This window comes from Ischnura elegans, chromosome 7, assembly GCF_921293095.1.
Source record: "Ischnura elegans chromosome 7, ioIscEleg1.1, whole genome shotgun sequence".
Classification (NCBI taxonomy): domain Eukaryota; kingdom Metazoa; phylum Arthropoda; class Insecta; order Odonata; family Coenagrionidae; genus Ischnura; species Ischnura elegans.
In genome coordinates, this window is record NC_060252.1 from 46,858,108 (window position 1) to 46,885,039 (window position 26,932).

A 26,932-nucleotide genomic window follows, 5' to 3' on the forward strand; every position below is an offset into this window, starting at 1 on the left:
TGAACATTATTTTATAATGTTTAATACAATTTTTATTCGTGAACTAATACATGTGTCAATTTCATCGAATTTACAAGAGGAGAATATTTGGACATTTCTCACCAATTAAACATCAATGATATACCTTTTTATTTAATTCTTCAATAGCATGAATGGGTTTGTTCTAACCATAGAAATATTTAAAAACAGGATAAATTAAGGACTGTAAACTGAAATTTATACTATGGGTGTATTCCTTCTTTAATTAGAAATTCTCGTGTGCCATTCTTAATTTACAACAGCGTAGGAATGGGATAACAAGGCTATAGTTTAAATTTTTTAGCAAAGATATCAGTTTCCTTGCATTCGAAGAATGTAGTCTTAGAGCGACAGCATGACTTAGACGTAAAAGCGATTCTGTAAGTATTGCAGAGTCCAGGTTTCAAACAGGAAGAAAAATTGGAACATAATATCGTTTAAGTTTCTGGATCCAGTTTCCCATGTGAGTTTCTTTTAAGCCTCAGGTGGCCAAGAGATCAGAACTGTTCCTTCAACTATAAAAGTGTGATATCTCTCTTACAAAGGCAAGAAATGATGAGGTATAGCCCCACGCATTACATAAACCTACGATTTAGTAAAGGGCAAGGACGAAGGAGGTAAATGTCTCCCTTTTGAGACAAAGCAAGTGCAATATTGACCTAAAATGTAATACAATACTCAGAGATCTGGAGGTATTTCCATCCCCAAAAAATCCTCTGATTTATGGAAAATTGTTGAATTTATCGCCTCCGTACCTCCTAATGGTCACTCAGATATCTACTGACAGTATTTGGCGCCTTGTACGATTGATGAGTTATGATAGTACAAATGATAAAATAAATCTTCTTGAACTCTTTGGACCATTGAACATATTTCTGTGAACATTCAAATGCACTATATTTGAATTGACCTAAACAGCAGGCGTATGATATGCACCAAAGATTTCTGTCTTATCGCGTTACTCAGTAGGTACCATTGAAGCAAATTGTCAGTAATGCGTTGTTTGTGGTATTTTCTAGTTTCCCTCGACCTGCGTATCCATTATCAGTATTAATAAGCAAGTTGTAATTTTCCATATTTTAAAGTTTATTTACCTTCAGCGTTTCCGTCTCTTAAGTAATTATTTTTGAATAAAATTTGGTTAAGTGACTTTATCTCTTAAAAAACTTGAATAATTTTAAATTTATTCTACCTTTTTACGATAATACTGAGAGAATTAATGTAGATAAGTGTGAATTTATTTTGGTACAGGCTCACAGCCACTTATTGCACTCACAAATAATTAAATTTATCTGCAACATTGAGAGTCATGTGGGTGTTTTTACCATCGCAATTGTACAGATGTCGAAGTTAGATGTGCATCATTTAGTTGGCTTTAAAGCGAAGGAAATATGTTGACAGTGCAGTCGTTATATCAAGAAATTCGGTTCGAAATGAGCCGAAGATAAAGTTCTGGAGGTTATCGCACAACTGGGTCAGTAACTAACCGAATCACTTGAAAACGAAGAATGACATACGCGGTATGGTGTTATTCTTTTAGAGGGCCTCGAAAATAGTGACACCGCAACTTCCCACATCCCTTAATGTGAAATTAAACAATAACGATCCGCACTTATCCTAAATAATTAGTTTTATTTATCGCCCTTAAATAAGAGAGAAAGAGAATGCGAGCTGTTTGATGCAAAAATATAGGCCATGCTATTTTTAAAAGCGAACGTTCGTAATTAAAAAGATACCATACTTCCATTACGCAATGATTTTGTGAAACAAAATGGCGAGGTGCCGATGTAATTTCACGATTCATTGCCATTATACAGCTGCATCTCTCCTTAAAAGTCCGGGAACATACAAGGACAAAGTATTTGTGTCCATGAGTACCACGTTTTTGCTATGGACTTTAGGCACAATACGTTCAGTGTATGTAATTTTCTGGGACTGCCTCATTATACTGAAATTTTGTAAGCGTAATTATCGATACTCTAACCTTATTAAAATCATGTAAACATTCAAAATCTTTCAATAAAATATATGCGCCATTTTAACTTATTTTTTCGTGTTTTTTAGTCAACACTTAAGCATTATAGTTTTTGAAGAAGGTGGAGAATATACATGTTTATGTGATTAATGAGTAAGGGATTTCATGAGCATGAAATAAGACCTCGGCAACAGGAATATGAAGGATATGACATCCATTTCCATCCATACCCTCCGGAAATGGATGTCATATCCTTCGTATTCCTGTTGCCGAGGTCTTATTTCATGCTCATGAAATCCCTTACTCATTAATCACATAAACATGTGTATTCTCCACCTTCTTCATTAACTATAATGCTTAAGTGTTGACTAAAAAACACGAAAAAATAAGTTAAAATGGCGCATATATTTTATTGAAAGATTTTGTTTTCAATCGTTGAAGTTTTGCAGTCTCATGAGATAGAGCAGTGAAAACTGGAGATAAAGTATGTAATGGGTGAAAATTCTAACAAACGAATAGATTATCATCATGGCTGCGGAGACTATGTATTACCGATACAGAATGAGAATAAAAGATATACCAGAAGACCTTTTTGTGGGAAGAGCAGTCAATTTTCATTTATTAGGGAATTTTGTTAATTACTGTAATTACATTACGGTTGCAAATACAGTTTTGGTTTTAAAATGGTATCTGATGCTACCGTACAGCGTAATGCATTCTTTTGGCCATGATGAATGTAATTTTAGCCTTCGAACTTGACTTTAACTCTATGCTTGAAAAAAATATTTTTATCTGTCGTATTAGTCCTTTTATCATCAAAATAACCCCTTTTCAACATTTGTTATTATTTATAAAACTTTAAACCATGAAATCTAAGATGATTTAAGTCACGTGGCAAGATTTTGATATTAATATTTCAATGTATATTTTTGAGGCTAAGTCGCGATTTTTTTTCCATTGATGAATATTACATAAAGCTACATATATATTCCTGAAGAGAAGTCGAATTGAACACTTAAGTAGTTTTTGCAGCTTTTAATTGACACAAAAATGGTTTCTTCTCTCAAAACTTAAATAAACTTACACTGTTCCGGAATGCACGGCTTCAAATTTTCAGGTAATGATAGACGTAGAGTTTGAAGACACTTGATCACTCAGGTACATATTTAAAATGAACTGTTAGCGCTGCAGCTGGATTTTTAGGCGTAAGGCAATACGCGAGTCCGCCCAAACTCTCCCGTATCTTTACAATGTCATGCTCAACCTCCCAAGTTTCCTTCACCAGGGGCCTCACAGCCCGGACTACTGTCTAAGATCCTCGAATGTTCACACCAAAATCATAGGGGTTTGTGTTGAATACCGTGAAATATTAATGCGATAGGAGTAAGTTCATACTATCCTTCAATTTTCTGCCAACGTTTATCGAATAGGTTCCATCTGGCACCGCTCGTAATTTGAAGTTAGGTTTCAGGAAGCCCAGATTTATGCCGGTTCTAACGATCAAATTTTTAAATGCCTCTATTTGAACATCCGTTGGATTCTCTATTTCCAGTGGTCCGAAGAAAAGAACGTTTATTGATGTAACCTGCTCTGCTGGCCTTTCATCATCGTATTCATCAGAATCGTCGTCCGAATAGTACTTAGGGTGAAATTCATATTGCGGTCTTCTGGACCACCCTCGGCCTTCATACACGTTGCCATCATCTCCGATGTAAAAGTTTTCAAGTACGCCAGTGTAACGCTGGACCAGAGTGTGTTCCTTCACCATGAGAGAACTGCATTCCTGATGCGTAAAGCAACGCTGGCGACCATCCCTTACGAAAATGTAATCGACAGTCCCCTTTCTCAAACCGCCATGAATCGCTTTAGTGGCACCCCAGCTCGCCCGGCTGATGATTCTGCCGTATAGCATGTTGCAGTCAAGAGGGAGGCTTATTTCAGGTGACCAGTGCTTCCACTTCTTTATCTCAATGCCAAGAGCGTCGTCGTCCAGGTTCGTATGATTGTTGCAAAGCTGATCGATCGAAACTAACTTGTACTCTGGCGATATCGTCCCGACGCGCACACCCCAGCTCATTAAGAATTCGAAAGCCTCAACTGCAGTGGCTGAGGGTGCTTCACTGCTGAAGTTTCCTAGGTAGCTGACGGTCAGAATTGAACAGTTTGGGCAGCTGAATTTCCAAGACGGATCACTACCCCAGCCGGAGCCTTCGTACAAACGACCGTCTTCTGCAAAGAAGAAATTCTTGTCGCGTGAGGTTTTTAAGGCGCCTTTGATTATATTCCCGCATTCCTCCCGATCGAAACATCGTTCTCCTTCCGCCGACAAAACAACGTAGTCTGCCGGTTCTTTTCTCTGTCCTGTCGACTTAAATTTCGTTTTGGGCTCAGCATTCCATTCCTCCCTCTGTACGATGAGATGACGGACATACGGAACTGACCCCGAAAACGTGAGCGGGTCATGTTCTGGCTGGTACCTTTCCCATTTCTCCATCTGTCGCTGAAGTGCATCTCCCACTCCATCATTGCAGTTGCATAACCTCCGCATGGATATAATCACGTAGTCCCCGGAGAGATTCTCTGTATTTAAACCGTATTTGATCAATCTATGGAATGCCGCCTCGGCCAATTTAGATGGTGCGGCTCGATGGAAGTTGCCGAAAAAACGCACGAATATTGCGTTCTTCCCCGTGTCTTTGTCATTCACGGAATATCCTGACCAGCCCAAACCTTCGTAGACATTGCCGTCCTCACCAACGTAGAAATTGTCTGTGAGAGAACCGTAGAGATCCAGGCCTCGAGTTTGTTCTTCTCTCATCCGAACGAGGCATTTCTCGTGTGTTAGGCAGCTATCACCTGTGTCTCCGACAAAAACGTACTGAGCTGTACCGTTTACTAAATCGATAGTTTTTCCGACGAGAGGATCATCCCAATCATCGCGAGGTACCATTGGCAGTAGACCTTTTGATTTACGTTCCTCATCATCTTCTACTGCCATCTCGCTCGACCACTGGGGTAGTCCTTCAGAGTATTCACTGAGGGCATTCCCAAGGAATGAAGATTCGTTGTAGATGTGACGCAGGGAGTAAATCTGATACGAGGGAGATATCTTTCTGAGATCAATTCCAAGTCTGATGAAAGATTGGAAAGCTCGAAGGGCTAAATTATTGGGGATATCGTTTTGGAAATTTCCCAAGAACTTGATGGTGATGTAAGAATTGCGGAGATATTTGATGTATAATGATGGTAATGAATCCCAGCCTAGGCCTTCGTATACAATCCCATCACTGCCAACGTAAAAGCTATCCAAAAGATTACCATATGTACCCATGTGAGTGCGCATTTCCGTATTAAGTATATCTGTGCACTCAGCTACATTGTAGCAATTGTCACCGCCATCTTTAAGTATAATAAATTGAATTGGTGAACTGACTTCCTGGATTACTGGTTTAGGGTTGGGTAAACCTTTGAGCGACGACCTGTACATTATTGGGACGAGTTTGGCTTCCACTCGCTCCTGTGGTATCATTTCATCGTAATCTCGCGCCCAAGGCGTCCAATTTTCCGCTTGAAGTTTCAATGCGTCACCTAGAAACGATCTGTCGTCGTAAATAAGACGAAGCGAGAGGATTTTGAAGTCGGGCGAGAGTTCTCCTAGTTTGACTCCCGTTTGGACGAGTGCCTTGAAAGCGCTCAAGGCTCTTTGAGTCGGAAGTTCTGTCTGGTAAGAACCGAAGATGCTGACGCTAATGTAGGTTTTCCGTATTCCCTCCACCTGCCAGTGAGGAACGACGCCCCAACCTCTACCTTCGTAGACCGTTCCGTCGTCTCCGATATAAAAGTTGTCCAAGAGGTCGCCAAAGTCATCAAGCTGTGTTCTTTGGAGTGTGCGAAGTTGATGTGAGCATTGCTCGCGAGTATTGCACCGGTCGTGGACATTGTTCAAGAGGATGTAGCGTGCTGGTTTATGGTACTCCAAGAATATCTTGCAGCTCCGGGATGAATTCCAACTCCTCCTCGATGCTAGCGCCAGGACTTCGCTATCGTGATGCTCCCACATTGATGTGGTTTCGGAATCGTCCACCCAACCTGCCCAGCTTTTCACCTCGTTTTTCAGTGCCTCTCCAACACACTTCTGGCCACTGGTGACCTGGTCGATGGTGAGGATTTTGTAATGCGCGGATAGCTTACCCGTCCAGATGCCCAAAGTCATAGCAGAATGGAAGGCGCGAAGTGCTCTATCCTTTGGTAGCTGTCTGCTAAAGTGGCCCATGAATTTTACCGTGATTGAATAGTTTCTCATGCCCTCCATGTACCAGTACGGTACGTAATCCCATCCTCGCCCCTCGTAAACATGCCCATCTTCACCCACATAAAAGTTTTCCTTAAATTCGCATGGAGAGCTATTGTCCGCAGTATTTTGCGTTCTTAGGTTGGATAGGCAGGATATTTTGGTGGTGCAATGCTTCCCTCCCTCGCTGATAACCACCAATTCTGCTGGTGCATCCCTGCTCTCAAGTAGCTGTCTCGGGCTCTGTAGATTCCATTCGCGTCGGGAAACCAAGGGTACATAATTCGGTTTTTCTGAAAATAGAAAATGTTAGAAGGGATGAGCTGCTAATTCGAGTTTTGCATTTTGGCGTCCTTAGTACCTTGAAATCCTTCTGAATGTTTTGCATCTCATGTTTATGCCTCAGAATGCAGAATATATACCTGTGATTGGTCAGGAATTTAATTTTTCTGATCACAGGGACTTTATGTTAAAGGAAGAATGCCTGCAATCAGGGAATTTTGCGATAATGTCGGAGTATTTCAAGAATCATCCCTTTATCAACGAGTTTATCACTACATGGTGACCTCAGAGATCTTAAATTTATATAATATAAATGCCAACCAGATACAGATATTCCGAATTTGACTTAAATTACCTGAAATTCACCCGAAAAATTATTTTTGTATCCGATGCCGTAGTTTTCATGACAGCGACGACAATAATGGGTAGGTTACTTAATTATTCGTAGTTTGCATGCTAATATAGACTGATTTTCATATTTCTGTGACTACTGAGACATACAAATTCTCTTTCTTATCTATTGCATTCATTTGGGTATCTTATTGTTCATGATTCTTAGGGATCTGGTGGTAATGACGATAGTCAATCTCTATTAACCCATTTACGGCCATTATTGAGAAATGCAAAAAAAATGTTTCATTTGAATTTTAATCATGTAGAATTCGCTTTTTTCGATAAAAATAAGTTTAAACTGATTTTTAATGAGATTATAATGACATTTAATAAGTATTTCGATATTTATAAAAATACTCAAAATGTGTCAATTTTCGAGTCTCCTCTCAAGCAAGATAAATAAATTTTCCTAAGAGTAACTATTCCCTTTATTTAGTTTTTTTATTCGTCCATGTGGACTTAGAAATTTCAATTTATAGAAATTAAAGCATATATTTCGTCAGGGAATCAACATTGAGCGAAAATCAGTTCCGGAAAATAATGTTGCGCTTTCGCAACTTAGGCCGAACCCGGTATCTACAGGCAGTGATGCAACCCGCATTACCAAATATTTCTGTCTCGTGGGAATATGCCGTTTTTACTGTCAGATATAATCCTACGCCTTTTTATGCCTCGTATTTGACATATATCGTCATATTTGATAATTAAAATTCTTAGATATTATATTTCCAATGACATGCTTCGTTATTTTACCTAAATCCAATATAAAATGGAGATGCATTACGGCTTGAAAGAAATGAGTCAAAGTGAATATTTTTACAGAAGATAACGTATTTTCCAATTTTTAATTTACATTATTATCAAAACAGATTGAATTACAACAAATAATGACTATTTATGAATTACATGAAAGCATTTAGGGTGCAATGGAACACAAAACTTTGTACATTCAATCAGAATTAGGCCTTCCTTACTTCACGATTCAGCGATATCACCAACTTCCACAACAACATATTGGGCGAAAGAAGACAATAAGGCGTAGGTTTGGTTCGGAAATGATTGAAACAAAACATATTTTGATTAATAAAAAATAATTTACACTTTTCAGACAATTCCTGTCCGGACAAAAATGACAGATTTGTAAATTATGACCTCAATTTGACGTCTTGAATTAAAATTATTACAATTTGAAATGTTTGCGCACAAATTTTGAAATAATGAGCAAATGGTACCTTACTTTGGTCACTACTGTGCATAAATTTTCTTTTAAAACAAGCCTTTTAGATTTTGCTTTTAACTTTGGTGCTTATGTTATTCAGACGGTTTTAGGGTTCAACCAGGCGATAGAAAATTACTTCCATCGAAATTTAGGCTTGGAAGCAAGTGTTATTCTGGAATTTCTCAAGGTTTTCCCTGATCCCTCGAATCATCGTATGTTTTTCGATTACTTCTTTTCATCTTGAAGACTATTTATTGTTTTGAAAGAAAAAGGATTATTTGTCATTGGAGCCAACCGTGAAAATATAACGGAGGAGTGCCTGATAGAATATAATAAAACCATTGGCGTGATACCGAGAGGAACATGAAAACAAACATTTGATAAAGCCGAAGGTCTTAGTATTGTTCGATGGAATGATAACTAGATTGTCCCTGTAGAGAGCAATACAAGTTTTTTGCTTCCATTCGGCATAGGGAAAAGTTTCAGCATAAAAAAGAAAATACAATTTCACACACTATTCTATGTTAATAAAAGGAAATACTATTCGTGTTATTGGGGAGTATAGTAAATACATGGTAGGTGTGGACCTACTTGATAATGAAAATGCAAATTACCGCACTAGAATTCAGGGGAAAAAAGGTCCTAGCTCATCAACTTACTGGACAGCGTGTGCACTAACGCCAGGAGATTGTACAGGTAATGCAACAGAAGTGAATTTCACTGGAAGACTTCAAATCGTATCTAGCAGGGACGCATCTAAAAAGTGAAGTGAATCAGTCAGTAGATGACGTACCCCTATAAAATTCGCGTCCATAAACATAGAAAATGGTAGGCCATGTAATTCATCCCGGATTAGTTGAGTATGAAAGGACGAATTTGGCCATAGAGTTAAAAAAATTCAGTAGTTGCCGAAATGGTGTAAAAGCCAAACCATGCATGAATGTACAAAATTTTATGTTCCATTTCACCCAAAATGCCTCAGTATTTCAAAACTAGCCTTTGATTGTTGTAATTCAATTTGCAATGATAAAATTATATTCAATTAAAAAATGTGAAATACAAGCTCTAAAAGCTCACAAGCCTGATGGTGATAAACGAAATGTCGCTTCGGCAGCTATGGTGATTTTAACCCGGTGCAAAACCCGTGAAGAATTTATCCAGACCATCCACCGAGAAAACCTGAAACCCTTCGTCATTAATGTTGGCGTCAAAATGATGTGCTGCTGTACTTCACATATGTATACTGGGCTTGTGTGCGTGTTAAAGTTATCAATCTTGATCAATATGTCATTATAAAGGAAATTTTGTTATCAAATCTGATTTATTTTTCGTTTCATGAAAAATTAAAAAATTTAGATTTACCAATGCAATAAATGACTCCGCGCACCGTAAAATTAGCCGTTTTGTCGACTTCATGAACTTTATAACTCAACCTATGGAAAACTACCGCGTCTACAGCATCCATCTTTCACAATAAGTTGCAAAAATTAATGTAAATAAATAAAATGGCTTTGGCGTATTTTTATGACGAATAATTTGTCGTTAATTTACAAAAAAGGGAAGTTGTAGAGGGAAGGCAGTTTGTAAAAACGGAAGAATGAGGGGAACAGAGAATATAAATTATGGATTACATGAAAACAATAGAGCTTTTAGCGAATTAAAGAGGGAAATTCAGTATGAGATGAGGAATTGGCTGTGGAGATTTGTTGAATTTTCCATGTAGGTATATTGTTGTCCATAGATTTATTTTAATAATGTTTTAAACTATTTTACCTTCATAGCAAGTTTTCAGCTCCTCGTAAATTTCTTCTGCTGCACAAACATTGAATTCTTGTTCAGTAGCCTCCACTGGAATACCTGTCATGAGAGAAATATATTCATAAGTTGCTATATTGGAAATTAATTAATTTCGCTAATTCATGCCTGAATGGTTATGAGTAGAGATGTGCGAATAGTATCCGCGAATACTCGAATACCTCGAATACTAGAAAGTATTCGATATTCGAGGTTTCGAATAGTTATGCGAAAAGTACCGCCTCGAATACCTCGAATACTTTGAATTTCGCGTCATACACTGTCGCACGCACGTCGTTGGTAGTTGACTCGGAAAATGTAGAGAATTGTAGTCATTTAGTGCTCGCAGCGCCGTTTTACGCAAGTTGACGAATTACATCAAATTCGTGGATTTTAGCGGTGAAAAGAGTTCGACGAGGGGGAACCGAAAATGGTCGGGTGAAAAAATCCGAAAATCCCCGATTCCCCCCACCAGGAGAACCTCAGTGCCGTGGGATAGCAACGTTAGGGCATTTCCCACGATCCGCTATCCCCCTCCATTCAGAACTCGCCTCACCCACTCTGACGCTTTCCTCTTCTCCGAAATCAAACAAAAGGTCCCAGCTCGCTCAGGGATCGCATTACGAAGACCCCTGCTTCGGAAAAAATATCGAGTTACGAGAACAATATAAACGTGTTTCACGCCCTCCCCCTTTTTCTCACCCACTGACCTTTTTCTGGCTACCTGCCTAGAAGTTCCCCATTTCTGGAGGTCAACTGCGTTGAGAGTACCGTGGGATACTTACATAAGCGCATTTCCCAAGATCCGGTATCCCTCTCCATTCAGCACTAGCTCCCCCCTCTGAGGCTTTCCTCTTCTTCGAAATAAAAAAAAGGTCACAGCTCGCGCAGGGATCATATTACGAAGACCTTAGCTTCGAAAAAATACCAAGTTACACGAGAACAATAGAAACGTGTTTCCGGCCCTCCCTTTTCTCACCCACTGACCTTTTTTTCCTACCAACTTTGAAGTTCCCCATTTCTGTGGAGGTCAACCGCTGCATGAGTCATCTATTAGCACAAAAGGTGTCTAAGAATGACTTTCGTCAATTGATGTTACACCTTTATTGAATTGAAATATTAGTAATGTGCGCGTAATTTCAAAAAGAATAAGACCAAACACGACGTATTTCTGGCTTCATTTAAGCATTTTACGCAAAGAAATAAATGTCAAAATACGACGGTGACTTAGCATTCTGGCGAAACTCGATATGAGCAGCAGAGCTTCTCGGAAGTTGATGCGGTATTTTTTTCCGAAAACATATATCAAGTTACAATTTATGAGTGGTGCTATAAATATTTATTGTTACAGTCCCAGACAAAGGGATATTTTTTCAGAATATTTGGTTTCTCCCTGATAGCAATTCCAATTCATCTTCTTATCTCGTGAGAACTCCCAAAGATGGACTGAAAATAATTGAAGAAAATCCGGTGGAAAAGAGCTTGTATGTTGCAAAATGCCTCAGATTGTCAGCTAGCACTTGGCAGCAGGAGTGGGGGTAAAGCGATATTAGTTGAATTAATTATATGCCGAATTGTTTCCATAAAATAAAAATATTCATTAATCAGCTAAATTCCTGTTCGAATCATTTAAAGGAAATCAAAATTACTCCCCAAAATCTTGTGTTGCCTGCTGCATAGGCAACCGAGTCAAACATTCCAGCATTCATCATTTAGTATTCGAGGTATTCGAAATTCGAGGTATTCGAATATTCGAGCAATGATTTAATATTCGAATTCGATATTCGAATTCGAGAAATCTGCTATTCGACCCATCTCTAGTTATGAGATATTTTTCGGGAAAATAGATTGAACGGGTGAAACACTGACTACGGGACAAACAGCGCAACCTATGAATGTTATGGTTTCCCAAAACACGTGACTATTCCCTCTTTCCAATTTTAGGAAAAAGTGTACTACGAGGGCCGTTTTTTTTTATTCTCCGATTGCTCAGCAAAAACACCATGCAAGCGACACGCGGGTACTGCGCGGACAGAGCAACTGCGCGTCCTTTGCACCACACGTTCAAGTCCTTTCTGATCGTAAGTTGATAGTATAAGGTTAGTAGCAGTCTCATTAACTAAACTGCCTCAATTCATTCTCCCGCCAAGTGTACACTGCGTAGCGACAGCCAGAAAACTCGCGGAATGGCTTCAGCTTTGACATGTCTTGAACTTTATACCATAAAAGTGAATTTTTTAATGCACTCTGGCTAAAGTGTGAAACAGAGTGAAGAATTACGTCCATTCCAATTGAAAGCAAAAGGAGAGACATGCTGACTTCTGGAAGTGCTCTAATCCATGACACCGACCGTCATCTCAGCACGGATGCAGCCCAACCGCTTCCTGAGCAATTTGAATTGGACATTTTCCATCACCTGCCGTGCAGTGCCAACCTAGTGCCGTGTTACTTCCATCTTAATGCTGAAATGAAAATGTTGCTGGGAGGAAAGCATTTTCAGACGGGCGATGAGTTTCAGGACAAAGGCAACATTCATTGGAAATCATAGATGGCAACATCCTATGAAGAATGTATAATAAAGCTTGTCCACAGGAACGATCAATTCCTCAACCGCTGAGGCGATTATGTCGAAAGTACACTAGAAGTGTGCTCAACATTAAGCAATGAAATAATTTGTAATCAATTAATTCTTCTTCTGATCATGGCCCATGGTAGCTTGAAAAAAACGGCCCTCGTATTTGATTGTATTTGCGACGTTTTACTTTGGTTTATTAAAGTTATTCGTGGATAGGGTCATCGTAAAAATGTGTATATTTATTTATAAAATGTAATGATAGTGGAACTAGTTTTTAAAATATTGCTACTTGTTAAATAATCTATAAGTAATTCTTCACTGTTGATACTTCTTTTATTACCCGATCAAACTGTATTCCTTTTATATTTCGTTTAGATGTTTAGCTATACCAACTAAAATGAATGTTTCGTATCGCGACTCAGTAATTTGAGACTCAAGGTATAAGTAGGGGGGGAAGAATTAAGCAGATGGAGATATTAAACTTTTGGGACAGCTCATTAGAGGACAACGAATACAGCAGTAAGGACAGCAGGAAGAGAATAGCGTTAGCATAGGAGGTGCCCATAAATAGGAAGGTCCTTATGAGAGTATCGTTACGCAAGAATTTGAAGAGAAGGGTAGTGGAGAGTCTGATTAGGAGTGTAGCGCTTTACGGTGCAGACACTCGGGAAGGAGGAGGAGAAAAGAATTGAGCCTGCCTAGATATGGGTGTGACGAGGAATGGAGGTTGAGCGGACGGAGAGGAGGAGGAACGAAAAAGTGCTAGACATGGTGGGTGAAGAGAGGCAGCTTCTTTGTGAGATGTAGAGACAAAAGGTGGATGGAGAGAGTAATTAGCGGAGATGGGATGTTGAAACTAGTTTTAGAAGGTTGAGTGTTAGGTAAACGAGGGAGAGGAAGGAAAAGAATGGGAGTTTTATATAGAATGAAAGAGAATAGGTCTTATTGTGAATTGAAGAGGGAAGCCTATGAAGGGTGGGAATGCTAACAGAATGCTTCTTTAGTATTCCTTGGAAACCTACCTTAATCGATAGAATAATTAAAGATTATTTAATTAAATTCTAATTAAATTAATTAGAATAATAATGAAAATATAAAGGTTAACATTCTAATGAAATATCCATCGATCGCTTGCGAGCAAAAAAAAAAAATTATTCAAGATGAAAAGTATTTAAAAAAAATACTTTTTCGGATGAACAGCTTAAGCGGGCCAATGAATTTTACCGTGATTGAATAGTTTCTCATGCCCTCCAGGTACTAGTATGGTACGTAATCCCAGCCTCGTCAACATCCCCGTCTTCCCCCACATAAAGGTTCGGCTTAGGTTTATGCTTTCGCATTGACGCTAGTGGGTCGGCTTTAACCAATGATCCCCAAACACCCACAAAAAGAAGCTGACCACTAAGGGGCACGGTGTAATTGCGTGTGCTTTTGTGGAGTTGAGGTGTCAGCGGGTGGGAGAGAGGCTATGGGTATTACGTGTGCAAAAACGATGTCGCCATTCTAGTGCCTTAATCATTCTCGTACACTCAGCGGCGGCGTCAGGATGGACCCTGGCCCACCCAAATTTTTTTTCAGCCCACCCTAACGCCCACCAAAATTAGATGGACAAATTTCAGAATCGAAGTCCAAAGTTAAACTTCATTTTATAAAATTAAAATAAATTGTATGCAGTTATAAGGATATGGTAAACCACTCTGTTAATTTGCTAAACAATATTGTATTGTCCTTATAAATTAATTAATATTTCACAGTTTTTTGCTTAATATGTGGATATAAAATAAATGTACTCTCAAAGATGCGTTAAGGCCCACGGCATAATTTGTTTTTGTTGCGTGGCATGTCAGGGTTGGGTACCATTCGTGTGAAGTCAGTAAATAAAAGTTTTAAACTATATTTTGACCGCCTTATCTATTCACGTTAACTAGAGGTCAGGGCCACCCATTTTATGATCTGGCCCACCATTGGCCCACCCGCGTGACACCAGCAGCGTGGCCAGGATTTTGAAATGGGGGATTTACCGAAGATTTTGGGGCAAACCATAGGGCAGGGGTGAATCTGGGGGAAATTTTTCGATTTTCGATGTCGAAAACGTGAATTTGAGGACTCAAAAACAGCAATTTTGTACGAGTATTTATTGAAATAAAGTATCGTTTATTTCAAATGTCATCTTACTCGTTTTTGGCGACTCTTTTTAAGGCACAAGGAAGGGGGGCTGTAACCATGGGCGTGCCTAGCGGGGGGCTGGAGGGGGCAACTGCCCCCCTTAGAACAAAAGTAAATTTAGTTCAAAACGAAAATTTTAAACAAATTTTCTTTATATCCTTGAAAAGTGATATAAGTATCAAACATGTAATTCAATATAAAATTTCTTTTCCGAGCAAATAATAAAAAAACTAGTAAAGCGCGGTTATAATTTTCTTGAAATTTTCGTTTCATAACCTTTTCTGTGTTACAACTTGAACGACCACGGCTTGCCTCATCTAGTTTTGATCCTGGGGTAAATCCTCGACGTGGCTACGCCATTGTGTGAGACAAGCTAGAGCCGCTGCTTCTTATACTATTCCATCGCCTATGTTTTGGGAAGAGAGTTATAGCCTACTAAAAAAATAGTTGTAGTATTAAATCGAAACTTGAAGCTTTTACGTGGTGGAAGGGCTCCATATTAATAATGAAAAACACTTTGTTACTTCCACAAATTTCACAGAGTTTCTATTTTATTACCGGTTTCGGCTATTACACCATTTTCAAACAGGTATTTGAAAATGGTGTAATAGCCGAAACTGGGAATAAAATAGAAACTGTGAATTTTGTGGAAGTAACAAAGTGTTTTTCATTATTAACAGTAGTAGTAGTTAAGTAGTTAATGGTGCGTTTGGTTACTAATTATTGAGTCTCGGGTTTGAATCCCGGGTGATGCTTTCCCGAAAACACTCTCACCAAAAACTCTTCGAAGTGCGAGGTGGATCAAAGATCGCTTCTGCTGACATGAGTGGATTTTTCATGCATACGGATTGGCTTGGAGTGTGCCTTAACCCAGAGCCGGTGCTAGACATTTATCTATAGTGTAAGCCAACAGCACTCCGCCCACCTCCCTCAAAAATAACCTGTGAGCTTGTAGGAATTCTTTCTGGATATATATATTAAAAATAAATAGAAATACTTTAGGAATAAGGGTCAGGACTTGAATTTCAGCGTGAAGTTATAACGTGCTCGCTCTTATATATTGAATGTGATATTTTTTGAGCTTAAAAAGCAGCGCCTAGGCGCCCTTTATTACTTGGCACCCTACGCGCCCGCGCAATTTACTTACCGCTTAAAATGGCCCTGCATTAAACTTTACTATCCAAACTAACCTTAGGGTGGAATTACTGAATGAATCGCTACAGCTTCAGAAACAAAAAAAATATTTCATGCATGTTAGAGTTATCCAGTGGCGGATCCAGGAACAAGGGGTGGAGGAAGTAACATCTCAGCGGTAGTGGGGGTCTGAACAAAATTACCATACTATCTAGTGTAGTGTAGACTGGATACCCAAGGGCGAGTTATAGGCTCCTATAGCCTCTCTCTGAATCTGCCACTGGATTGTAACATACCAAAAGCGTGTATAATATGCCCTAAGTTTAGAGCTAATTTGTATTTTAATACGTTAAATTAGGTAAATAATAGGAAAATATAGCTAAATACTTATGCACAAAGTGGCAACCTCTAAAAATTTCATTAGGGAGGTTTCCTATTATTTTATTATTGCCTAAATCGAAAGATTATTACTCCAGGAGTACGTATTTCACGATTTTAGATTTTTAAATGATGATATCTATTTTTCGCGATCAAATGAAAAGTGAAAATTACCAAGCGCGCGGAAACGCGACGGCTGAGTATGAATGCTGGGAATAGCCCGTGTGACGTCATTCTGGTTCCGGCTGCCGCCGTATGAGGCCACCTTAGTGCGAAGCTATCAGCGCCGCCACGATGCAGGCTGCTATCAGGTAGCGCTTGTCTTAAATAAGGATTATTAACACCCTATCAAACAAAGGAAACTTCCCCAACATAGGCAATTTTAATCGGCGAATATGAAGAAATGTTTCCCTGAGCTCTCAGCCACATGCATGCATTCGTTATCCCAGACGATATAAAACTCCTGACTACTTGTATAGCATCTAGGTCCTGTGACGTCACGTGGAGTGGCATCGCATAGACGCCAATCCGGCCTTTTTCAAATGAGGTTAAAATTGACGTTAACATTCGTCTAAACTGGGATTTGTAAAACCAAATAATCTATCTTGTGTGTGTTTCGGCCCAATGGGTGGGGCGAGGCTATAACCCCCTTAAGGCCCCTTAACCCCCTTCCCCCCCATAGATTCACCACAGGAGACACCTGTATCGTAATTCATACTGTCTTACATTAGGCATGCATCTTTAAACACGAATTAGGTAGATATATATCCTAAATTTTCTTCCTCTATATTGCATTCAGTAAAGTGCTGTTATCATAGGATATTATACTTTCAAAGTTAGTATATATATTTCACTTCTCCATTTTTAATTTTTGGCTGCAATATTCACAATGTATCATTCCTATCGAGCTTTATTAGTTTCTTAGGTCCTCTTATTCTCTTACTACTTACCCTCTGTTGGGTTTGTGGTGGGAATACGTGTATAGGGATCCACATCATAAGCTTCTGTCGTTACCGGTGCGGTTCCATGGCAGCTCAACACCAGATGGAGTATGAGATGAAGAAAGAATGCCACTTTCATATCGTCCGTAGATATATGTACTCCACTTCAATGCACTCCGTCTTTTTCTTTAGTCTTCATCAGCGACAGCACTCGTCTTGAAGCCGCATTTGCTTCTCCAATGCTTGATTTCCACCCTAAAATTTTAGTAAATTCATACGTAAGTAATATCGTGCGAAGAGATTGAAATATCAAACGTATTCAATCTCGTTTGAAACTACTTTAGGTGAGCACATTAGGTAAATATCTACCTACTACGAAATGAATTTTTATCTGCTGTGCTGTCCATATGAGAGGTTCAGAAGATAAGAAACATAATTGGCTCAAGGGTCGTATTACGGGATCAAAGTGAATGCTCTTTTCGTTGCAATTCCTTATAATTGCCGGTCTCGGTGGTGGCGGGGTAAAATTTTCGCCTGCTTAACAAGAGGTCGCGAGTTCAACTCCCGTCTGGGTTTGTTATCCATATCCAGGGCCTGGTTGCGCATGCTAGTGAAATTGTTAACGTGTCGAAAAACCCCGATATGAAGGACAATATGAGCTGTTTTCGGTGGTATGGGAATAAATCAAAAAAATAATAAGCCTAAAAATTTCTAGTTTTTAAAAAGTGAGCCGGTAATGTCAGTTGCCAGTTAAGTATACGAAAAAATATCTATCTAAAATTATAATTAAGTTAATAAATCTAAAAATTTCTAGCTTTTAGACAAAAGTGAGCCAGTAATGTCAGTTGTGAGTTAAGTTTAAGAAAAGCTAATCTAAAATAATAATTAAATAAATATATATGAAGAGTTCTAGTTAAAAAAATGTGAGTCAGTAATGTCAGTCCCCGTTAAGTGTAGGAAAAGCCGATCTAAAATTATTATTAAATAAATAAATATAATAATTTCCAGTTTTTAAACAAAAGTGAGCCACTTATGTCAGTTGCCAATTAAGCTTAAAAAAACTTATTCTACAATCCATTGCTTTATTTATAAGAGAAATTTTGGTATATTTTCGTTTTTTCCCATAATTATTAATCCTGGGAGAGTGTGTTGGTCACTCGCTAATGTGCCAGTTTCCCAATATGCGGATAAGACGGTTTATTTTTCCCAAAAGGTGGCTCCATTTGCTCTCGCATCCGGGAAAAAATCTTTTTCGAAAGGGTTTATCGTATAATATTGACCAGAATAATAGTTCGAAAGAGCACTGGATAATTGTAAGTAATAGTCGTGTCGCTTGGTTATTGGCTTAGTTATTGACACCATGTATTGGAGAGAAATTGGAGTGTTGTCTTGGTTAAGTCTTCTGGCAAGGAGATGATTAGGAGCTGACACATTTGAGACAACTGGTGGAATTAGGATTCCTGGTTTGTGCACTTTTGGGTATCCGAAATACCGCGGAGCGGACGGATTCATTTGCGCTAATTTTTGTGAATCATAGTGTGAGAACAGAGTAGGGCAGGTTTTGATCACTGATTTGATGTCCTTCTGAAAATTAGCTGTGGGATCTTATTTCCAACTCTGAGATTCTGTTATCTCTAATAAACTGATCATATTTCGTGGCCCGAGAAGCAGATGAAGGAAACGCAGTGGTGATTTCGAAAAAAAAGAAAAATTATAATACGAAATATGAGTAGTTTATTAGAGATAACAGAATCTATAGTTTCCCCAAGTCCCCACTCCCTCTAGTGTATATGTCAGGTATTTAAGATGATGGACCAATGTACTCCTCACCTGACGATGACGCGGATCGTCGAAACAATGGCAGTGTACTTATAAAAATATTCTGTGGAAAAAAAGTTTAATATTTTTTCGTGATAAAGGTAATTTATGTCAAAGTTTGTTTTTGGGATTTCTTAGCGTCAAATTTAATATAGGTTTCTTCTTCCCTTCCGGGGACGTGGCCCGGGGTAACGATAAAATGTCGTCTGAAGCTGTTCGTTAATATATCCTCTGACTGTAGAAGGGTAGGTGGGAGTGGTCCTGACGGTACAGGAAGATACTGGGATCCATATACTATGAAATGTCACGCATGAACGCCACCCGTGCGAAATTTAACCCTTCACTGCATTTTGTATCATATATGATACGCTACACTAATTTCCGGTTATTTATGAGGGGCTCCATTCTTCCTCTTTAATGGTGAATCAGACATGACACACCCTGCCGTTATATTATGTGGTTCTCGAAGCAGTCTGTAGGTGCCAAAGGCGATCGGCTTCTAATTATGCTGAAGGATGTCACCTCCCCGAATGAGATACCAGTATGAGGATTTACCCGAGTGATGCATATATATATATTAGTGGGTGAGAAGCCATGGGGTACAACTGATTTCTTTTTTCTACCCAGAGTTAGGTACAGAAATTGAGTATACAAAACAAACGAGATCAATAAGATGTTTAATTGTGCATTAGATTTTCCACTCAACGTCAGCAGAGAGAAGAGACTCACTCGTATCCCATGGCAACCAAGTTTTTGTGTATTTCTTCTAAAGGCCGTTTTACACGGAGCACGGAATTGCGCAGGTTAGAGCAGCATTAATTTCTAAAATGGCGTGGAATTGCGCGAATGCATGAACGAAATTAGAACAGGGGCTATTTTGCCGTCTCGCATCCACGCATTCTCGCATGTGTTCTAGCAATTCACCGCTTTACACGACGCAATTTTGATTGCGCCTTCACACGTACGTCAGACTGCGCAATTCCGTGTACCGCGTAAAACGGCCTTAACAGTTAACTTTACCTAACTCTGTTGAGAAAAATATCACTTGTACCCCTTGGCTTCTCTCCCTCTCATTATGTAATTGGAAAAGATACGGGCGCGAATGAAAAGCTTTCAATGAGTATGTGAATTGAAAACCTCTCGTGGAAAATTTCCAAATGTGTGATACATATCCATTTAATGTAAAAGTTGTCTATAACCATAATGATTAATTTAAAATTTCGCGGGTGATCGTCATGTTAAACAAAAAATTTTGGGTTTTGTCACCGCGTATTAATGATGGAAGGACGCATTGGGCGTGTCGCCGCCGACCAAGTATTTTTTTTGGGTGGCCCTAACGATTCTGGTCCCGACCAATGCTGGTCACTTTATCAAGAGCCAGAAAATGACCGATGCTGGTCGCTTTCTCGAGGGATTCTGTCCCTTTAGAAAGTGACCCTTGAGAAAGCGACCGGCATCGGTCGGGAAACGTTGGGGCCACCCAAAAATTGACGCGGCGACATAGCCCAAAAGTTTTTATTTAATATAACCATAATGTATAAAATGTAATACATGTTAACATTTTTCCTTAAAAATGAAAAAGATAGCAGAAAAAGTTATTTGAATGTAATGAATGAAGCGTTTCTGGATATATTTTATAAAGAAAATTTTTTTGGAATGTATTTAGAAATTCATGCTGTTAAGGGTCAATAGTCTAAAATTAATATTTATCGGGCAGGTTTACTTGGAGAATTTACGTGGCCCACCCTCTTCCCTCTTGTCTTTCTTCCCTTCACTTCACTTCACTCTCCCATTCATAATACCTAACTCCCTTTAGTTCAATCTATGAATCCCCGTTCTCTTCCCTCCCCTTCATTTTTACCTAGCAGTCTTTCCTCTAACACTGTTTTCAACATCCCCTCCCTGCTCAGTACTAGCTCCAGCCAAACCTTCTGTCTCCTCTATATCTCATCTAAATGCTTGAACACCTCATACACCATGCCCAACGCAACCTAATACACTATTACTTGGGAATAACGTCATTTAAGGGACCACACATTATTGACGCTGTATCAGAGTGAAATTATAAAAGGGTTATTTAACTAATTGATCAATAACACAGGAGAAATAAAAAGCTAAGAATATTCATGAAATACATACTTAAATGACATTAATAGTGTAAATACAAATAAATTTATGAGTAATAGTGTTGTGCTTTTTAAATTTTATGTAAAAAAGTCATCAAAATGACGTGATTTTGTGCAATGAATGCAGTATTATGTTTAAGTGAAAGCACAATACAGTGTGTTAATAAAAATTCAAAACTTACAAGCGCGTTTAAATGGAGTCCTACTGCTGAAAGAAATTTGTAATTTTCTCTTGGACAGTCCTTTGTTGCTCTGAGCCGGATTTTGTTACCGTTATACACAAGGTTTTGAAATCTATTGATGGTGAATCCGAGGTTTATAAAATTTATATTGTACAGACCAAGACCTCATTGAAGAACAGGGAAAATATACGAGTCTTTGAAGTACTTAGAGTCTCAGCCAATGATATTTACTCAGGTCAGTTATGCTTAATTTCTTATTGTATCAATGCTTTTACTATAAGTTGGCAGGACTTAGGGACGAATGACATTATATCCGTGTTTGCGGTACGGCCGAGGCCGTAATAACCAAGTTGCACTGTAATAATATGTACCAATAACCATGCGTTCAGTACTTACTTGCTCCGTTAACTGCCTTGCTGTCGTGATCCGTAATATTTTCTTAGTGTGGTCGGAGAGCGGTGTGTAAATATTGTCTGCTGGTCTTTCCTCAAGCGCAGCTCCTCGGTTTAGCTCTGGATAGATACTGTCTCTCTGTGCCGTGCCTTGGTGCGTCCGAAGGAGAGATTAATCATCCCTCTCAGCACTGATAATAGCAGCTTCTGCCTGCTGACCTCGGAGATTCTCGACGGACGATGACGACTCCGCGTTATCTGCTCGCGAGGTCTTGTGAGACTGTCGCTTATCGCGCTCAAAGGGGCTTTGTTCAATGGGTTCAATGCTAGATGCATACAGTTAATGCTTTCATCAAGACTATTTTGAGCGAATTTAGTCTATCATAATTCAAGGAAAAATATATTTACTCGGATACGGAGAGAGAAATGGAAAGTTGCGTCAAACCAATCTTAGGACTGTTGGCTAATGATGATGATTTTACTAATTTCAGCGGGCGGCTTACGTATGCTCCTGACACTGTACAAGTGGTTGCAGTTGGTTTTGGGGTTACTGTTACTTGAACAGCTAAGGTCATTAGCACCACGTGCAATCTAATGCATCATATTAGTATATTATTTCCCATTTTAATACGGCAACAGTTGAATAAATGAAAATAAAAGTGTTGCCAATTAAATTTTATTTATAGGGCCAGTTTATTTTAAGGAATTGTGTAACACGGCTAAGGAAATCAGGGCCATCGCCCAGAATGCATTTTTGGCTGTTATTTTTGTAGGCCAGTGGTAAAAAGTACTGATTATGGACAGATCTGGAGTGTAGTTCTTTTGGTGCTGAAACGTGGACAATTTTGTAGGTGGACGAGAGAAAGCTCGAGTCATTCGAGATGTGGGTGTGGCGAAGAATAGAGAGGGTGAAGTGTACGGAGAGAAGAATGAACGTCAAAGTGCAGAACATAGTGACTGAGGAGATGCAGCTTCTATATGAGATACGGAGGGGGCAGATGGTATGGATGGAGCGAGTGCTTAGCGGAGAGGGAATACAGTGTTAGAGGGTAGAATCTTAGGTAAACGAGAGAGAAGAAGGAAGAGAATGGGATTTTCCTTAGATAGAATGAAAGGGAGAGGAACTTTTTATGAGTTGAAGAGGGAAGTCTCTGAAGGGTGGGGAGCGTGCCAGAATACTTCTTAAATACTCCATGCCAACGTGCCTTGATCGGTAGAATACTTAAATATTATAATGAGGCAAAGCGTATGAATTTGAACTTATCATACTTATAGTAAACAGAAAGAAATGTTCTTAAAAATGTCATGTGTTCAGGCAGAAATGAGTAAAGGGCTGTTGGTAAGTCCTTAGAATGAAAAGCAATATAAACAGGCTCAGGTATTCAGTTAGCCACCTCAGATACCCTGATAGTGTATTATATCATTAAAAGTTGACATAATTTTCCATATCTTTCATATTTAAATTTTGAAATCTACATCAGTTGACAAAGAAGTGATCACGGTATATTGAAATAATGAAAAATTCTTAAAAATGGATTCCTTAGTACATATATATTACATGCCAAACCTGCCCCGCTATTCCGGCTCCGCTATGTGGACATTCCTATTTCATACCTTCCAAAGTTTTCATTCTGGTTGCATGTATGAATTAGGCAGTTTTTGTAGAATATTCAGGAAATATTCTAATGATCATTTACTAAGTTTTAGGGTAATTGTGCTATTAATAGCCTCGGCGAATGAGGAAATTGCAAACGTTTTGAGCATCGCGACGCATGGCCGGAGGCGAGTTTTTTTTTGCGGCATTAAATCGTAGTTATTTACATTTGGCATAGATGTTTTATTTCCTCTCAACAACCGTGACGCGTATACGACGATTGACTTAAAATATATTAATGTAATTTTAGAATTTAAGGCGTTGATTTCTATAAAACACCAAAAGTATCGGTGTCCCGATTGAAGCATATCCGTATGCGAGAAAAAACTCCTCACCACACCTAGTGATGTTTGGTTTGTGCGTCGTTGAAATGTGTCCAGGTGCTATCTTATCACCTCAGGTGTAAACATAAGCATGAATGGGTGTTGGGGATAAAGGTATGCGCATTCCAAAGCTCGAATTACTTCAATACTGTCCCTTGTTATTTCCAATCTTCCCATACATATTAGCTTAAGCGCGGCTCAACGATGACCGAAGGTAGATAATGGAGAAATCCGTGATAAAAATCGCTTACTACAATGCAGCACCTTGTCCTTTCAAATTTTACTCTGCTAAGTCCTTTTGTAGAGAAAATCTAACACTGTGGAGAAAAAGCGATGGAAATGGAAAAAGCTTATAAACAACCACAGTCAGAGTAGGGCCTAGGCAATTGAAGTTTGATACATCAGCAGTTTTTTCAGTGTGAACGTAGGATAAAATGTTTTGATTGTTATTTTAGCTTTAATAATTATAAAAGACCTTTATCTATTGGTAGCGACATGAAATTATCTTAATATGTACTCCTTGATTTATGAATTTGGTCATAATTATGAAGGTAAATTCTTTGTCCATTCTCCGTCCCATCCGTAAAAACGTGTTTGCGAACAATGATAATGAACTCGGGATTTTATCCATATCCTTTACAAGTGTTTTAGTGTCATGATTGCTCAGTATATATCTTTGCATGGGGGTGATTTGATATCTTCCCAGTGGGAGTTTATTCTGTATGTTATTTTTCAAAAAAATAATGTATTACTGCTTTATTAATTTATATATTAAATTAATTTTCCTCGTTGACTATGTCTTTAACTAGTATGCATCAGAGCTTGCAGATATTATAATCTTACCTGCGTAATCATATAAATAATTTTAGTTTACATTTTTAAATTAATTTAAGTGAATAATTATTCATTTTTTCCCACAGGTAAGCCTTCTGGGGATTACATTATTCAGGTGAATACTTGGACCATGAGTAATTACAGATTATTCCAGAAGAGAACGGTCTCTATAGTCGTCTTTTCTCGCTTTAAATATTACTCCTATCGTTCGATATTTTTCCCCATCTTGCGTGCATATTTTCCTTACATCATGAATTTTATCAATCGTAAATAGATTTCTGTTTTTTGACGACTTGGTCTGAGACATCCATCCGCCAAGGGTTTGGAGAAGGAATTAATGGAAAATGAAGTAGCTTGAATTAATGAGAAAAAGATTCATTACATGGGTCTATTATTTTCGACTTTTTTATGAGCAATGTAAATTTGAGTCAATTAATGCGATGTCATTATGTATTTTGCGTGGTAGCAATTCTAATGAAAGAGCTAGAATTTCGTTAGTAAACACGACGCTTTCCCGGAAAATTAGTTGTCTGTCGTGTTCCAGATTCTTCATGTTCGTAACATTGGCCAGTTTTTTTGACTGCCTTCAATCTTCGTCCTCAAGGATGGCGAAAAGGGATTTTAGTACCAAGGTGGACTCTCTTTCATCTCGGTCAAAATCAGCAGCTGCGGTCATACTACGATGTAGAACAGTGGTTCCCAAACATTTTTTTCCTTCTGTGCCCCTCTTTATGCATATAACTAATATTGTGCCCCCTAAAATTCCACGTGAAATTTTTATAAGATGATTTCACTACGGGTTGGTAACAAATTATGTTAAGAATAACTGTATAAATAGAGACTTTGTTTTACATACCCCATGCAAGGCATATACATATTTCCTGTTTAAGAGATACATACAGGGTCCGTTCAATAAGTATCGGGACTGGTTCCAAAAATCAAAATTTATTGCAGTTATCATAATAGTTACTTAATAATCTTCAAAATACATCGTCGTCTGCCACTGATCAAAATCCAACTGGATGTCGGTTTCCGGAATACTGTTCAGAGCCTTTGTCGTCGCCTCTTGAACCGCCTCTATGGGGTCGAACCCATGTACTTTGAACTCCCTTTTTATTCGCGGAAACAAGAAAAAGTCGTTAGATGCTGTAGTTTCTGACGCCGGCCATTACCGATTATTTTCGGCGTAACTCCGACTGGTTCGTCTCCTATCCGAAGGGGTTCGCGTAACACCGGTTAGGAATTGCTGACGTAGAATAAAGGCATATGATATGTGAGGGCGAGATGGCTCAAAGCAGAGTCGTGTCAGTTATCAGGGAGTAATTAGTGAAGAAAGAAAGCTGTCATAAGTTGGCTATTCATAGATTTCTCCTGGTGAAGTTTGTTTGTTACAACTTATCATGTGCAATATGTTGAATTCACACAAATACCCAGTTACACACATTAATTAAAAAGGATTCTAATGACTTTAACTTCGATTTACGAATATGTGTTATAGCCATGCAATGAAATAGTGCTATTCAATATTTCTTACCTCACTTTAATCGAACTTTCATTTGTGAGAAACTCATGACTAGGGTGAACTCTTCTTGATGTTAAAGAGTACTTTTAAAATTTTCAAAAATTTTGCTCCGGTAATACTTTATTTATCTCTAAGGGCATAATGGGTAGTTTAAGCTAAAGATTCACAAAAAAAACATTTTTTCAGATTTAAAATCTCTATTGTATGAAAAGTACGTTGCCAGCAGTGATTTCATAGCTATTAAATATCTGTAATTGAAATGGGACAAAAATTACTTGTTACCTGACAAATTAGTCCTTGAAACTGTATCTTGGGAGATAGACCCGTGATTGAGCAGGCAGAAAAAAATTACCATATGGGGTATAAGTTCGAGGAAAACCTAATGTGAGCCAAATATATTCGGAAGAGAATACAAATTACGCTATGGTGTGTAGGCAAGAGTTGATAAGAGGATCATTTTTCGGGAGTGTTAAGAAAAGGCAAGCAACGACTCAGTGTGATAAGGAAGGTAATAGGGCGCTCGATGGATCGTGGGTATTTATTGTTGGTAGATGAAGAAAAATAGGGGGTGATGGACAGTGGGGTAGCCAGGAATTTCGTTCGGGGCAGATACGAGTAATTAAAATACAGTATAACTTGATCATGGCGTTATTTCAGGGACACGTTATTATCGACGCTATATCAGAGTGACTTTATAAAAGGGTTGATAAAATAATCCATCAATAACAGAGGAGCAGTGGCGGTCCCGGGGGGTCTGGATCCCTCCCGAAATATAAAAACAGAATTCTTTTGCTTCATAAAAGAAAAGAAAATATCGAAAAATCATGAATTTACTAAAAATTTCATAGAAAGATGAAATCAGGTATATCATCAATGAAGCAGATCAATTGTAGGCAAGAGAGAAATATCGGAGAA

At 38.6% G+C, this 26,932-nt stretch overlaps 2 protein-coding genes across 4 annotated transcripts in view; one reads left to right on the forward strand and one right to left on the reverse strand.

The window, feature by feature from the left end:
- On the reverse strand, positions 1 to 22,086 carry LOC124162272. The gene is made up of 4 exons (XM_046538746.1): positions 21,689 to 22,086; positions 17,176 to 17,421; positions 9,952 to 10,035; positions 1 to 6,577 (listed from the first exon to the last, which is right to left on the reverse strand). The coding sequence occupies exons 2-4, from the start codon at positions 17,303 to 17,305 to the stop codon at positions 3,363 to 3,365; spliced, it is 3,429 nt and encodes a 1,142-aa protein (XP_046394702.1). The 5' UTR covers positions 17,306 to 17,421; positions 21,689 to 22,086; the 3' UTR covers positions 1 to 3,362.
- LOC124162275 overlaps positions 1 to 26,932 on the forward strand; it is a 452,031-nt gene that overhangs the window by 45,661 nt on the left and 379,438 nt on the right. The window lies entirely within an intron of this gene.

Excerpts from the sequence above, each read along its gene's own strand:
- LOC124162272 (XM_046538746.1), bottom strand. The coding sequence starts at position 17,305 with ATGAAAGTGGCATTCTTTCTTCATCTCATACTCCATCTGGTGTTGAGC. Across the intron at positions 10,036-17,175 it reads CACCACAAACCCAACAGAGG|GTATTCCAGTGGAGGCTACT; the intron begins GTAAGTAGTAAG and ends CTCTCATGACAG. Across the intron at positions 6,578-9,951 it reads GCTGAAAACTTGCTATGAAG|AAAAACCGAATTATGTACCC; the intron begins GTAAAATAGTTT and ends TTCTATTTTCAG.